The sequence below is a fragment of the Salmo salar genome, chromosome 20, assembly GCF_965601325.2.
Source record: "Salmo salar chromosome 20, fSalSal1, whole genome shotgun sequence".
In the NCBI taxonomy this organism is placed as follows: domain Eukaryota; kingdom Metazoa; phylum Chordata; class Actinopteri; order Salmoniformes; family Salmonidae; genus Salmo; species Salmo salar.
The window spans coordinates 12,797,045-12,813,232 of record NC_138310.1 but is presented as its reverse complement, the minus strand read 5'-3'; the positions used below and the strand labels follow the sequence as shown (position 1 = coordinate 12,813,232).

The 16,188-nt window shown below is 42.6% G+C and overlaps 1 protein-coding gene across 1 annotated transcript in view; it reads right to left on the bottom strand.

Moving 5' to 3' along the window:
- LOC106580128 (PHD finger protein 19) overlaps positions 1-15,284 on the bottom strand; it is a 31,794-nt gene extending 16,510 nt beyond the window's left edge. Inside the window, exons 1-12 of the mRNA XM_014160834.3 lie at positions 15,051-15,284; positions 13,806-14,023; positions 13,458-13,539; positions 12,807-12,902; positions 11,447-11,541; positions 11,037-11,185; positions 10,728-10,823; positions 8,022-8,090; positions 1,841-1,961; positions 1,658-1,725; positions 1,230-1,376; positions 982-1,048 (exon numbers count right to left, since the gene is read on the bottom strand). Of these exons, the coding sequence (XP_014016309.1) occupies positions 982-1,048; positions 1,230-1,376; positions 1,658-1,725; positions 1,841-1,961; positions 8,022-8,090; positions 10,728-10,823; positions 11,037-11,185; positions 11,447-11,541; positions 12,807-12,902; positions 13,458-13,539; positions 13,806-13,988 (1,173 nt within the window). The 5' untranslated portion in view covers positions 13,989-14,023; positions 15,051-15,284. The remainder of the gene's footprint in view (positions 1-981; positions 1,049-1,229; positions 1,377-1,657; positions 1,726-1,840; positions 1,962-8,021; positions 8,091-10,727; positions 10,824-11,036; positions 11,186-11,446; positions 11,542-12,806; positions 12,903-13,457; positions 13,540-13,805; positions 14,024-15,050) is intronic.
- Between the last annotated feature and the right edge of the window lie 904 nt (positions 15,285-16,188).

Below are 16,188 nucleotides of genomic sequence, written 5' to 3'. Positions count from 1 at the left end.
AGTCTTTTATAGACGGGATGGTTGTATAGCAACAAAACCGATGCGTGCAAAACAGACTGGGTTAGCTTAAGACTGTTGACAACATGTAAACTATATTTTGCCTCCAAATGTTTATTGAAAACAAATACATTTGCACAATGAGCACTTGTTGTCTCTCAAATACATAGTTAACGATGTTGGTTAGCTAGCTAGCGAATGTTTTTCATATTAGCATAGACATGACAGCAATCGATAACAAGATACGAGCTGAAACGAGCCACCTACGCTTCCCCACATGGAATCTTCTTTTATTTGCTGCTAGCCATCGGACTGTTCAGAATCATAACGCACACCTTCCGGCCACATCGATGCGTGCACATGATTTGTGTGACGTGGTCAGCCAACCTGTCTATTTCCAACAATTAAAAATAATAATTGTTTTTTTTGCTCAGAAAACTTGGGGGCCAAATAAAAATCACTTGGCCTGCGGGCTGCCAGTTGGAGAACCCTACTATATGCTTTGTCTATATTTTCCAAATCAGAGCACCTTCCTCCTTCCAGCGTGGCAGTACTGGCTTAATTACTAGGAAATGTCAGAGGTTTGTTGTTTGAGATGAATATGCCTGGGGACCAGACATGCACTGCTCTGTTCAGGGGGATTTGTCAGTAAAATGCCTCAAAGGCCAACTGTAATTCCCTTTTGAGTAGAACTGTGGAGAGAGACAGTGATGAGGGCAATGACACACAAGGTCTTCATGGGACATGGTGGACAGAAGACAGACTTTTAGAAGATGGACAGTGGTCAGAGAGGGAAAGAAAAAAGAAGAGCACAGACAAATGGAGAAGGGAGGGATTCCAGCCACGTTGATAACCATCAGAGATAGGAAAGCGTGAAAGAAGCAGGGGTTTGGATCGTTCAGGGTGGGTGAAACAGCAGAAAGGTGGTTCGATGTGAGGTGTTTTGAGAATGAGGGAGGATCTTGTGACAATCCGAGAACTTACATTGGGAATGGCGTCCTCCAGCAGCCATTTCGACCTTTTCTTCCTCCTCTTCTCTGCCGGGAGAGAGCTAAAGAGACAACTTTCACTTTCTGACCAAACAATATGATTATTGGGTGACAATTTGGCACAGCCTTATAGCATTATTTAACATTGATTAACAATTTCTGACTGAGCCAAGACAGGACTCACTGAAATACACATTTTCCATGAAAACAAAAATATCAGCATATCACAACGCCGTGAAATACCTGTTCCTGTCTGCGCCTTTCTTTCGTCCTCTCCATCCCTCGTTTTGGGCCCTCTCGGGAAAGAGTTTGGAGGGAGGGTTGGGTGGAACGCGGGTCCTCAGGCGGAAGATGCATTTCCTCTTCTTGATCTCCTTCCCACAGAGAAACCTGGAGAAATGCAGAGGGGGTGAGAAGGTCATGGTCTGGTAAAGGAGGTGTGATGTCAACAAATAAACCTTCAGCCAAGTAACATGTCTGTTGTAACAAATACTCTTATCACCCAGAACAAAAAGAAAACAATTTACTGAATGTTGGGGGCCATACTATATAATTGTTAGCTGGACATGAGAATTACATTGGCAGATTCAGTATATGCTATTGATGGGATTTCCAATTAAATAGTAGTTTTATAATGTATGATCTGAATACAACTGAGAGAGATGTCTTACTTGCTCTTGTAGTTGTTCAGAGCATCAAGGAGATATTGACCTCTTTCTGTTGGAGGAGTATTGGAGAGCTGTGGGGAATATCAAAATGTTAGTCTGATGCAATTGGCTTGAGATGGCATTAATCAACTTCCTATCCGGATTCCTACTAAGAATTCAGACAGGATTTCATTTGGTGGTTCTAACCTTGGCCAAATGGAAACGCTCCCAGTTGTTGCTGACAAAGTTAAGGATCTCCTCCAACTCAAAGTACTTCTTCTTACTTTGGACTCCCAGGTTGTAAAGTGCCAAGTGCACCACGTCCACCCTGGATAAGAAACCAGGGACAATCAGTGAGCTCAAAATAGAGATGAAATGAGGGGATAAAAGATACGCATTTTCAACAAAAACCAGTCCCTCCAGGATCCCACAATTGCAATTGTTTTTGCCAAATCAACAATTCCCCACATATTATGCAAGGGCTTGTAATATCTTATGCGACAATATCAACACGCTGTACCGGCAGGATAGAACAGCGGCGTCTGGTAAGATAAGGAGCGGCGGGGACTATGTATTTTTGTAAATAACAGCTGGTGCACGATATCTAAGGAAGTCTCGAGCTATTGCTCGCCTGAGGTAGAGTATCTCATGATAAGCTGTAGACCACACTATCTACCGTAAATTCCGGACTATAAACCGCAACTTTTCCCCACGCTTTGAACCTCGCGGCTTAAACAATGACGCGGCTAATATATGGATTTTTCCCGCTTTCAAATTTGTGGGTCCTAACAGCGTGGAGCATTGTCAAAAAATCCACTATCATCAAGGAGTTTCGAAAGGCTGGACTGCTGCGTGTTGAAGAGGTGCTCAGCGGGGGATTTGCCTCCGGATGAAAGTGACGAAAGCGATAATGAAAACGATCTAATATCGGATGAAGCAATTCTGAGGCTATTCAACTCCGACACCAAAGGAGATGACTTCAGTGGTTTCAGTGCACAGGAGGAGGAAGATAGTGACCAATGACTTTCTTGGTAGGCTACTGTTCACTGCAAATTTTAAATTTTTTGTTACAAGCCGTGTTTCGTTAACGCCTGTGTAAAGTTCATTTGTTTCAATGTTCAAAATAATATATATTTTTTAAATTCAGTGGGTGTGGCTTATATTCAGGTGCGCTCAATAGTCCGGAAATTACGGTACTTAGAAAGTTTTCATCTGTATTTTTCGTAGCTGTTTTCATACCACCAGACTGAGGCACTTAGACAGCATTGAATGAGCTGTTTTCCCGCCATAAGCAAACAAGGAAACGCTCACCCAGAGGCGCCGCTCCTAATAGCCGGGGACATTAATAAAAGGAAACTTAAATCCGTCATACCAAATTTCTATAAGCATGTTAAATGTGCAACCAGAGGAAGAAAAAAAATAAATAAAATAAAAAAAAATTTAAAAAAACTCTGGACCACCTTTACTCCACACACAAAGACACGTACAAAGCTCTCCCTCGCCTTCCATTTGGCAAATCTGCCCATAATTCTATCCTCCTGATTCCTGCTTACAAGCAAATTTTAAAGCAGGAAGCACCAGTGACTCTATGAATAAAAAAGTGGTCAGATGAAGCAGATGCTAAGCTACAGGACTGTTTTAATAGCACAGACTGGAATATGTTCCGGGATTCCTCCGATGGCATTGAGGAGTACACCACATCAGTCAGTGGCTTCATGAATAAGGGCATTGATGACGTCGCCTCCACAGTGACCGTACGTACATACCCCAACCAGAAGCCATGGATTACAGGCAACATCCGCACTGAGCTAAAGGCTAGAACTGCAGCTTTCAAGGAGCGAGACTAACCCGGAAGCATATAAGAAATCCCGCTATGCCCTCCGACGAACCATCAAACAAGCAAAGAGTCAATACAGGACTAAGACCGAATCATTCAACACCGGCTCAGACGCTCGTCAGATGTGGCAAACCATTACTGACTACAAGGGGAAGCACAGCCGAGAGCTGCCCAGTGACACGAGTCTATCAGACAAGCTAAACTACTTGAATGAGAGCAATGAATGAGAGCAACAGCTGTTCCGTGATCATGCTCTCCGCAGTCGATGCGAGTAAGACCTTTAAACAGGTCAACATTCACAAGGCCGCAGGGACAGACGGATTACCAGGATGTGTACTGCAAGCAAGCGCTGACCAACTGGCAAGTGTCTTCACTGACATTTTCAACCTCTCCCTGTCGGAGTCAGTAATAACAACATGTTTTAAGCAGACCCCCATAGTCCCTGTGGCCAAGAAAACTAAGGTAACATGCCTAAATGACTACCGACCCGTCGCACTCATGTCTGTAGCCATGAAGTGCTTTAAAAGGCTGGTCATGGCTCACATCAACACCATTATCCCAGAAACCCTAGACCCACTCCAATTTGCATACCGCCCAAACAGATCCACAGATGATGCAATCTCTGTTGCACTCCACACTGCCCTTTCCCACCAGGACAAAAGGAACACCTATGTGAGAATGCTATTCATTGACTACAGCTCAGCGTTCAACACCATAGTGCCCTTAAAGCTCATCAATAAGCTAAGGACCCTGGGACTAAACACCTCCCTCTGCACCTGGATCCTGGGCTGCCCCCAGGTGGTAAGGGTAGATAGCATATCTGCCACGCTGATCCTTAACACAGGAGCCCCTCAGGGGTGGGTGCTCAGTTCCCTCCTGTACTCCCTGTTCGCCCATGACTGCACTGCCAGGCACGACTCCAACACCATCATTAAGTTAACCGATGACAACAGTGGTATGCCTGATCACCGACAACGACGAGACAGCCTATAGGGAGGAGGTCAGAGACCTGGCCAGGTGGTGCCAGGACAACAACCTCTCCCTCAACATGATCAAGACAAAGGAGATGATTGTGGACTACTGGAAAAAGAGGACCGAGCACGCCCCCATTCTCATCGACGGGGCTGAAGTGGAGCAGGTTGAGAGCTTCAAGTTCCTTGGTGTCCACATCACCAACAAACTAACATGGTCCAAGCACACCAAGACAGTCGTGAAGAGGGCACGACAAAACCTATTCCGCCACAAGAGACTGAAAAGATTTGGCATGGGTCCTCAGATCCTTAAAAAGGTTCTACAGCTGCACCATCGAGAGCATCCTGACTGGTTGCATCACTGCCTGGTATGGCAACCTCTCGGCCTCCGAACGCAAGGCACTACAGAGGGTAGCGCGAACTGCCCAGTACATCACTGGGGCCAAGCTTCCTGCAATCCAGGACCTCTATACCAGGAGGTGTCAGAGGAAGGCCATAAAAATTGTCAAAGACTCCAGACACCCTAGTCATAGACTGTTCTCTCTGCTAAACCACGGCAAGCGGTACCGGAGCGCCAAGTCTAGGTCCAAGAGGCTTCTAAACAGCCTCTACCCCCAAGCCATAAGACTCCTGAACATCTAATCAAATGGCATCCCAGACTATTTGCATTGCCCCCCCCCCTCTTACACTGCTACTCGCTGTTGTTATCATCTATGAATAGTCATTTTGAAAACTCTACCTACATGTACGTATTACCTCAACTAACCAGTGCCCCCACACATTCACTCTGTACCGGTACCCCCCTGTATATAGTCTCGCTATTGTTATTTCACTGCTGCTATTTAATTACTTGCTACTTTTATTTCTTATTCTTATCTGTATTTTTTAAAATGCCTTGTTGGTTAGGGGCTCGTAAGTAAGCATTTCACAAGGTTGTATTCGGCACATGTGACTAATAAAATATGATTTGACCAATCACTGAACTATTTCTGCATAAAACAGTTAAATCATTGCAATATTATTGCATAAAACTGGCCCATCACCGCAATATTATTGCATAAAACTGGCCCATCACCGCAGTACAAAAAAAGGGCTTGCAATTTCAACCAATCTGGACACATTTACCGCATATTAGGGATATGCATCTCTACTTACAAGCACGATTCGATATACATCAAGACACATGGTCTCCGACACGATACAGGAAAGTGTGATTTGATTTGATTAGTGGAACGAATCGATGCGATTCGATGTACTAACAATTGTTGCATGAACACATTCCTTTTCCCTTCTAAATGAATATCTAATACTGATGGACTCAGGAGCTGAGCTGGATCTGTCTGAGCTGACATGTCTATGCTGAGTGGACCTGTGTGTGTATGTCAATTATGTAGTGTGTTAGCTGAGCCATAGGGCAGACTAAGCATCTACCACAATCAGATTAGGGGATTTAAGATTTCACCGCCGTCTCAAAAGCGAATGATTTTGACTGTTTGGAACTTCAGAGTAGAGCTACTCTCTTCTCCCTTTCCGACCAGTGGCTTGCAAAAAGTATTGCTATCCTTGATATAAAAGTACACCTTTACACTGCTCATGTAAAAATAACCAAAGGCAGTGACTGTTTAAATCAGAATTTCCAAAAACATTTTGTATGGTGAACCTGGCAATCGAAAAGCCCCAATTAGCATTTAGATGTGAGTTGTGTCCACTACGGTAGCCTACACAGCGCCACCGGTAAAACACGATTGTTCAGTTTGGCTGGGCGGTCTTGGTGGTTCCAAACTTTTCCCATTTAAGAATGATGGAGGCCACTGTGTTCTTGGGAACGTTCAATGCTGCAGAAATATTTTGGTACCCTTCCATTCAGCCACAAGGGCATTAATGAAGTCGGGCACTAATGTTGGGCAATTAGGCCTGGCTCGCAGTCAGCGTTCAAATTCATCCCAAAGGTGTTCGATGGGGTTGAGGTCAGGGCTCTGTGCAGGCCAGTCAAGTTCTTCCACACCGATCAACAAACAATTTCTGTTATGAACCTCGCTTTGTGCAAGGGGGCATTATTATGCTGAAACAAGAAAGGGCCTTCCCCAAACTGTTGCCACAAAGTTGGAAGCACAGAATCATCTAGAATGTCGTATTAAGAGTTCTCTTCACTGGAACTAAGGGGCCTAGCCCGAACCATGAAAAACAGCCCCAGACCATTAATCCTCCTCCACCAAATTTTACAGTTGGCACTATGCATTTGGGCAGGTAGCGTTCTCCTGGCATCCGCAAAACCCAGATTATTCAGTCGGACTGCTAGATGGTGAAGCGTGATTTATCACTCCAGAGAACGTGTGTCCAATGGCGGCAAGCCTTACACCACTCCAGCCGAAGCTTGGCATTGCACATGGTGATCTTAGGCTTGTGTGCGGCTGCTCGGCCACGGAAACCCATTTCATGAAGCTCCCGAAGAACAGTTAATGTGCTGATGTTGCTTCCAGAGGCAATTTGGAACTCGCTACGTGCTTCAGCACTCTGTCTGGCCTACCACTTTGCGGCTGAGCTGTTGTTGCTCCTAGACGTTTCTACTTCACAATAATAGCACTTACAGTTGACCGGGGCAGCTCTAGCAGGGCATACATTTTATGAACTGACTTGCTGGAAAGGTGGCATCCTATGACAGTGCCACGTTAAAAGTCACTGAGCACTTCAGTATGGGCCATTCTACTGCCAATGTTTGTCTATGGAGATTGGTTGGCGGTGTGCTCAATTTTAAGCACCTGTCAGCAGCAGGTGTGGCTGAAATAGCTGTATCCACTAATTTTAAAGGGTGTCCACCTACTTTTGGCCATGTAGTGTATTTTTGTAATAAGGCAGAAAACAATTATAAGAGTAATAAACATTAGTGAACTGCCGATTCGTAATGTTTGATTTGGTTTTCTTACCGATGCATGCTTCATTTGGATCGGTTTGGGCTCCCGCGGACCGTTGCACTCGCAGCTTACATATTTGAATCGGGACCAATGCATATCGGTGAATCGTTACATCCCTACATAATATGGTTGAATCAAACAAATTGGCCAATATTGCCATGCAAAATCTCAAATATATATATATATATATATATAAACAAATACAAGTAAATCACAAAATCCCTTGAAGGCCTGAAAATCTAAAGATGAACTGATTGTAATGTATCTAGAGCTGATAGCAATTAATGTGTGCGGAACCCTCACCTGCAGCATTCACAAGTATAAGGTGCATATCAGATAATAAGGTACGAGTATGACCATGTATTTCATCATCTTCATAAATGGAATTCTCAATTATACATCCCTATGGGTTAGGAAATTGGTTTTAGAGAGGTGTTAATCAGAGCTATTGTGCTGCCTGAATCGTTCACAGCACCACTGTGTGTATTAACACCAATACAGTGCAATACTGTACGACTTTATCCCTACGACATTATGCGCACAAGAGCACAATCATTGCACACATTACATACATCCTGCACAATACGACACAAATGCCTTTTGTATTCTTAAAGTACCCCCCTGAGTGAGCCTCAGAGGTAGGTAGGAGAATAATAGTAGCCATTTACCATCGGAGAGCCAGGCGCTTAATGTACTCCAGTCCTTTATTACACACGGAACAGATGAACAAGTAAAACCTGAAAGAGAAAGGAAGAGAGATCAGAGAAGGAGAAAGCACAGGTCACATGCCTCTAGGGGAAATCAAAATCAATATTGGCTCTCGGTTATCTGGCTACACCTTCGACTTCCATGATATGGTCTTCCAAGGCAATAATTATTTCCCGACTTACCAGGATTTGCCCTGACCGTAGGGCTGGGCATTACAGTGCATTCGGAAAGTATTCAGACCGCTTCACTTTTTCCAAATTTTGTTACGTTACAGCCTTATTCTAAAATGGATTAAAATGTAATTTTTTTCCCCTCATGAATCGACACACAATACCCCATAATGACAAAGCAAAAACTGTTTAGACATTTTTAGCTATTTTAAATCAACAAAAAAATGAAATATCAGATTTACATAAGTGTTCAGACCTTTTAGTCAGTACTTTGTTGAAGCACCTTTGGCAGTGATTACAGCCTAAAGTCTTCTTGGGTATGACGCTACAAGCTTGGCACACATGTATTTGGGGAGTTTCTCCCATTCTTCTCTGCAGATCTTCTCAAGCTCTGTCAGGTTGGATGGGGAGCAACACTGCACAGCTATTTTCTGGTCTCTACAGATGTTCGATCGGGTTCAAGTACGGGCTCTGGCTGGGCCACTCAAGGACATTGAGACTTGTCCCCAAGTCACTTCTGAGTCGTCTTGGCTGTGTGCTTAGGGTCGTTGTACTGTTGAATGGTGAACCATCGCCCCAGTCTGAGGTCCTGAGCGCTCTGGGTTTCTGTACAGCACTTTGTGACATCAGCTGAGGTAAGAAGGGCTTTATAAATAAATGTGATTGATTTTCATCAAGGATCTCTCTGTACTTTGCTCCGGTGATTTTCCCCTCGATCGTGACTAGTCTCCCTGCCACTGAAAAGCATCCCCACAGCATGATGCTGCCACCACCATACTTCGCCGTAGAGATGGTATTGGCAAGGTGATGAGCGGTTCCTCCAGATGTGACGCTTGGCATTCAGGCCAAAGAGTTCAATCTTGGCTTCATCAGACCAGATAATCTTGTTTCTCATGATCTGAGTCCTTTAGGTGCATTTTGGCAAACTCCAAGCAGGCTGTCATGTGGCTTTTATTGAGGAGTGGCTTCTGCCAGGCCAGTCTACCACAAAAAGGCCTGATTGGTGGAGTGCTGCAGAGATGGCTGTCCTACTGGAAGGTTCTCCCATCTCCACAGAGGAACTCTGGAGCTCTGTCAGAGTGACCACCGGGTTCTTGATCTCTCCCTGAACAAGGCCCTTATCCCCCCGATTGCTCAGTTTGGCCGGGCGGCCAGCTCTAAGAAGAGTCTTGGTGGTTCCAAACTTCTTCCATGTAAGAATGATGGAGGCCACTGTGTTCTTGGGGACCTTCAATGCTGCAGAAATATTTTGTTACCCTTCCCCAGATCTGTGCCTCGACACAATCCTGTCCCGGAGCTCTACGGACAATTCCTTCAACCTTAGGGCTTGGTTTTTGCTCTGACATGATCTGGCAACTGTGGGACCTTATATAGACAAATGTGTGCCTTTCCAAATCATGTCCAATCAATTGAATTTACCACAGGTGGACTCCAATCAAGTTGTAGAAGCATCAAGGATGATCAATCAAAACAGGATGCACCTGAGCTCAATTTCGAGGCCCATAGCAAAGGGTCTGAATACTTATGTAAATAAGGTATCTGTTTTCATTTTTAATACATTTGCAAAAAACACATTTTCACTTTGTCATTATAGGGTATTGTGTGTAGATTGAGGCAAAACATTTAATACATCTTAGAATAAGACTAACGTTACAACATTTAGAAAAAGTCAAGGGGTCTGAATACTTTCCTAATGCACTGTATATCAATTTGAATAATTATAATTTATGTTATAGCGCGATGTTCCAAATGCCTGTATCACAAGAATCACGTTTTTTGGTTTGTTTTCATGAGCGTTTTATGTCTTTCTGGTCTCGTCTCCTTCGCTCCTTCTGTGCTGTATGATGTTCAAACCGTTTGAGATGGACAGGAGAGTGTATTCATAACAGTTCAACTGTTCTCTTTTTAGCAAGCAAATAGATCCAAGTTGGCTAGACTTTAAATATGAGCTGGCTACTCACTAGCATGTGCCTACTACTAGAAGTTGGTCATTATTAGTGCATGTGCATGATTCTGGTTACATTTTTTTTTTATTATTGCATTTTCATAGACAGACTTGAAAGCCAGATCAGTGATTATTGTAAAAAAGCAGGTTAAAATATTTTAATAAAATAATTATTAGTGGGTTTTATGGTTGTGGAAGGCTTATAGTTAGCCGAGGTAGAATTTTACATGCAGTCTATTGACCTTTACGTGGATGTCGATTAAGGCAGCCCCCCGCACCTCACTGATTCAGAGGGGTTGGGTTAAATACGGAACACACATTTCAGTTGAAGGCATTCAGTTGTACAACTGACTAGGTATCCCCCTTTCCCTTATTGTACAACAAAGCTTATTCAGGGAAAACGTTTAAAAAAAAAAATATCTAAATATACAGTATATCGTAAATCCCCCATGAATTTGAAAAAAATCTAGATATGCTTTTTAGGCCATATCGCCCAGCCCTACCGGACCGTGGGAATAAAACCTCTTTTGTTTGATAACAATGTTACGCACCTATCTCCAAACATCATGGACTCCTGTAGGCACTGGATACAGGCCTCATGGAACCACTGTTGACACCGAAAACACTGCAGCATCTTCAAGTACCACCTGGGTGGAGAGCAGCCATTTAGTGAAAAGTAGTAGTCACTGAATGAGCAACAGAGTGCTAAGAGGCATCTTTCTGAATCAAATACAGCTGCTGTGCCTATCTGAATCAAATACAGCTGCTGTGCCTTCATTGAGTCACAAAATCTGCTAATGGATTTTAAAAGTGTGGATATGTAAATGCTATGCTACAGTGTGTCTAGCCAGCACGCTCACTCTCCAGGCCCTCCACAGTAGCAATAACACTGTTGGTGATTTGTGCGGTGCTGAGAATCCCACTCCAGCTCTTCTGGGTTGTAGGTAAGCACCTGCTTCATGGCCTGCAGTGCTTTTGCTATAGCGCCCTTTTTGAGAGCTCCCCCTTTCTGTGAAGGGAAGAAACAGCCACGTCAACATGATTCGGCAATAGGACAGTGATCTGTAGGACACATCATAGCGAAATGTTTTAGAACAGAAAACAAAAACGTGTTTTCTTATTGGACGTGTTTAGATAGTGCCTCTCCATTTCACTCCTTTTCCAAACGTTTTCTCACTACTGAACAAGACCCTAGATAAACAGTGATATTATACATTATATTAGTCATTTTTGTTTTCAATGAGCAGGTTGTTCTATCAATAATACTCACCCGCACAGCTAAAGCAAAGATGCACCTCCTGCAAAACCATGGTGACAAATCCATTGAGCTCTCCACCTCTGGCAGGTGGCACTGCTGGTGGTAACCTGGGAAAACCAAAAACAAGAGGACCAAGACCGTTTCAGAATAAACCGAGCATTTGGCTTCCTCCCCCGGAACTTCAAAGTGGCGGAGCGGTCTAAGGCACTGCATCTCAGTGCTAGAGGCGTCACTACAGACCCTGGTTCGATTCCAAGCTGTATCACAACTGGCCGTGATTGGGAGTCCCATATGGCGGCGCACAATTGGCCCAGCGTCGTCCGGGTTAGGGTTTGGCCGGGGTAGGCCGTCATTGTAAATAAGAAATTGTTCTTCACTGACTTGCCTAGTTAAATGAAGGTTAAATATTTGAAAAATATCGCTTGCCTTGGATCATCTCAAACCCAATAGAAATAAATGAATGGATTAATGAAAGTGCTACTGCCGGCCGCACTTTCAGCCAATGTGTTATGTTTATCTGAAGGTGGCACCCAACCAACTAGAAGCTTTTAATCCCTTGATCAGCAAATGTTAGGAAGCCAGAAGGAGTGGACTCCGAAAGCAATCAATGGGAGAGTCTCAATTACATACTCCTTGCGTCCTCTCCTCTCCCCTTCTCTAAACCCATTGGATGAGAAAGCCAGAGATCCCTCCCCTCTGACATTCTCCTTTAATGGGTTTTCAGAAGGAGGCGAGGAGAGAAGATGCAATTGAGATTCTCTCAATGACTTTAATTAAGTGCCAAGTAAAAACCAAACCAACGAGACACTTCAGCCTGAAGACAGGACCTGCAAACCGTAGACTACAAATGGGACTGGACTCTGTAAGACAGACATCCATGGAAAGTACTTAGTTTAACGTACACAGGCTTCAGTAAATGATGTTATGAGTCACAGAGGCTTGGTGTGCACTTGCCTTGTCCAACTTGAAAATGTTCAGTTCCACTTTAACTGAACTGTAGAAGATAACTTGATGCAGTTAGGCTACTTTTCATCAAGTTGGACACATTGTCCCCATCTTAAGTTCTGTATGTCATTCCAGTCCATTTACCACAGTTCAATGATACAGTTTATGCTTTTAGAGTTAGTGTTAAATAATTTCAAGAGTTAAACAAAGTTGTGGAAGTAAATATAGAAGCATACAGAACCCTGTATGCAATAAGCAATGCGATCTCCTCCCACTTAACCATGGCTTGTAAAGAACCAACATACTCTTGTAGGCTATATCAGGGCAAGAAAGATGGGTGTAGCCACACCCTCCTTTAAAGGGGAACTTCACCACTTATGTTTTAAAGTTGAAGTGTCAGACTATACATTACTCTACAGTGACTCACCTATTCCACATTTCCCACATATCAGGATCTCATTGTCAGACACCAGCACCATTTCAGAACAAACCGAGCATTTGGGTTCCTCCCCCGGAACTCCAGCTGCATGTTTTGGGAGAGAAGAATAGCATTAGGGTACATTCAATGATGGATGAACAGCTGGAGTGGGATTCTCAGCTTTCTCATCCTTCAGCTACATGAAACCAACATGTAGACAGAACATGCAAGATATTAAATTAGAAGCAATTGGCAGGGCATTACTGACATAAATCGGCCTTTCAACGAAACGTGACGGTTGAAGAGTTTGAAGGACAGCATCTAAATATATCATTAAGTGGCCTACTACATAGTACAAGTGTCGGCTAGCCAATGAAAAAGTGTTAAGGAATAAAGGCCTAAAACAGCTTCACAAGGTTCCACAGAGCTACAGCACAAAATGTTAATGATTTCCCGTTAGGATGTTGTGTAATGCTGTTCAAAGTGGATTACGTTACTAATGGCTTTTAGAGCGAGTTTTTGATATGTTGTACCTGTATGGTGTAGATCCATATTATCAGCAGGCATAAATTCATTGAATGTAGGGTGTAGTACGTTTGACTAATTAACGTTTTTTATTGAACACTGACAACAACAATATTCTAGTCCCTCTTCACTCACCATGTTGGATGTCTTTCCAGAGAACCCAGAATTTTGAATTATCTTCAAAAGTGACAAAACAGCTCTGCTTGGAGGTACTCACCTTGAATGGAAAAGTGAAAACAGCCAGTATGAGGCAGGAGGCAAATCGTATACAGCAGCTTTATTATAGTTTTATTCCAATAGTGTATTACAATAGATTTTTCATAAAACACAAATGACAGATGTGGTCCCTGAAAACTACAGAGAAACCATCACATTTTGTGAATAGCGGTATTTGAGTAGTAGATAAAATGAATCCAAACCATTGTGTGGCAGTATACTACAGTATTTGACTGATAAAACATTCCTGTTGTGTTGGGCACTTACTCTCTGGATCTTCCCCAGGTAGTATAGGCCATCAGACCAGCGACACAGGACATACTGGCCCACGGTAAGGCTGCTCTCCAGGTCTGTGAAGCTCCGCTCCCTCTTCTGGGGTAAACGCTTGGCATCCAGCCCCTTCTTCGGCTCCACACTGCAGAAGTCATCTCTGTATGCTGACTCCAACATGCTGCAGCTGGGCTGTCCACACACTACAACACTTCCTATGCGAATCAGGGGGTTACATCGTAATTGTGGTAGACACCGTATGTCCTCCTGATCACAACATTATGGAGGTTTGGTGGTGGTTGAACATTGTCCTGTAATTTTGGGGTTGTTGATTACATGTATGTATTATTACATGCATAGACAGAACCTGTTGTTACAGTGTCATACAAAGTATTTACTGAGATTTACATAGCCTACAAAAACATATTTACGACATATGCCATCATGAAATCCAGCCCTTCAACATATTTGTTTTAACACCCCTCCCCTGTTCTGAGGCTGATGACTCAATCTACTGCGTGTAGATCACAGCACAGCCTACAGGTTTGACTCATCAGCTAACGACAGCCAGCCTGCACATTTGACTTGTACTTGTCAACGCAGTCGCAGATTGCAGCACTTGCTCGAGCCAAACAATTCTGAACAGCATTAAAAAGTAACATGGCTTACAAACTTGTAGTAGTTAGTAGGCTATCAAACTATAGCAACTCTCGAATGTAACTTATATCAAACTGATGATAGACTAGTTGATTGGCTAAGTTAACTTACATCAATAAGATGATGGGCATATCGCCAGCTGAAGCTGTTTAAAGTATTTTCTTCTGCAAATCTGATCGGACACTTTTGCATCTCCTCAACAGGATGTCTTCTAGAGTCATAAAAACTTTGCTGGCTAGTCTAAAATGCTAACTATCAAATGTAGCTAGCTATAGTAGCAATATTGAATATAGCTAGCTTGGTAACTGGTAAAGTAGCTGCTAGTGAAGTTAGCCTGCTAAACTGTGCTGCAACTGTCAAACCAATGCAATGAAACGTATCTGTTGCTTGCCCCTGGGCCCTGGGTATGGTGTATCGCATATGCATTAGGAACATCTATTTTAGCTTGCTAGCTAAATGTAATCTAGAATGAATAACCGAAATATGAGATTTAGCACGTTACATAAAATAATAGTTTGAGACATAAAAATAAGGAGATACAAAAAAAAACGTCAAATGTAGCTGTAATGTATCCAGACTTCTTACCCCCTTGATAAACTTCCAGTCCAGGTTCGATAAAACTCGAAATATTGTTGCTGCTGTTGAGTAAAGTTCCATTAGCGAGGAGTTGTCTCTTCTTGCAAATATGTGTACAGGCGCTAAAGTTCAAACTATGCTAGTCGCCATTTTTTACTTTTTCCCGCGAATCATTTAGGTTTTGCCTTAGCTATGTGATTAACACATCATCACCATACAGGAAGTTCAATGTTTCCTCACAAGGTGCGGAGGAACAGCATTTGTTTTCTTCAAATGAGCCTCTTACGTTTTGCAAATCTCTACATGTCTTTTTTTTAAATTTTCAATCACATATATTTTCACGCACTATTTGTTATTATGATTATTATCAATGATTGTAATACTATCTACCACTACTACTGATTACACAACACTGAACTACCACTAGGCTTTACTACCCTATTCATCATCATCAACATAAGACTAATAATATATTTTTGTAAAGAATTATTATTTTGAAATGCCTGCAACATGTATGTAACATGTTTGGACATTTATGTGAAAGTCATTTGAGAAGTTTTCAAATCAAATTCCTTGAGAATCCTAGGATTGCTATACTAGCACTGGCGTAAGATTGTGGATTCTGCCCTGTTTATTTGGCTCTTAAGCAAATAAAAAAAAACATGAAATCCAAAGAGATCTCTGTTTACTTCCACAGTGCTGCTGTCTGTTCATGAGGATTTTTCTGATGGCTCTATGCTGAGAGGAAATCTCAAGGATCAAGTGAAATGTCATTTAGCAGATGAGTTCAGGGGACAATTATTTGGCCAATTCTATCCTTTCTAAAAATCAGTTATGCTATATAATTGCTGATATATATAACTTGTAAGTACTGCTACACTCTTGTAAGACTTTTAAAATGATCTTAAATGTTGAAGTTGTAAGCAATCTAAATGCAACTAATCGAACACATTGTAATTAGCCTGCATGAACCTGTGGAGTTTTTTTTTTTTACCAACTTTGTCTTTTTTTTCTTCCTGGGAGGGGTTCAGATCAAAGACAGGAAATTATATTCAAGAAGTACATAGATAAAGAATCGAAAAACAGTACCAAAAAAACATGGAAAACACACCAAGTTAATAAAATGAAAAGTTGACAATTGGCCTAC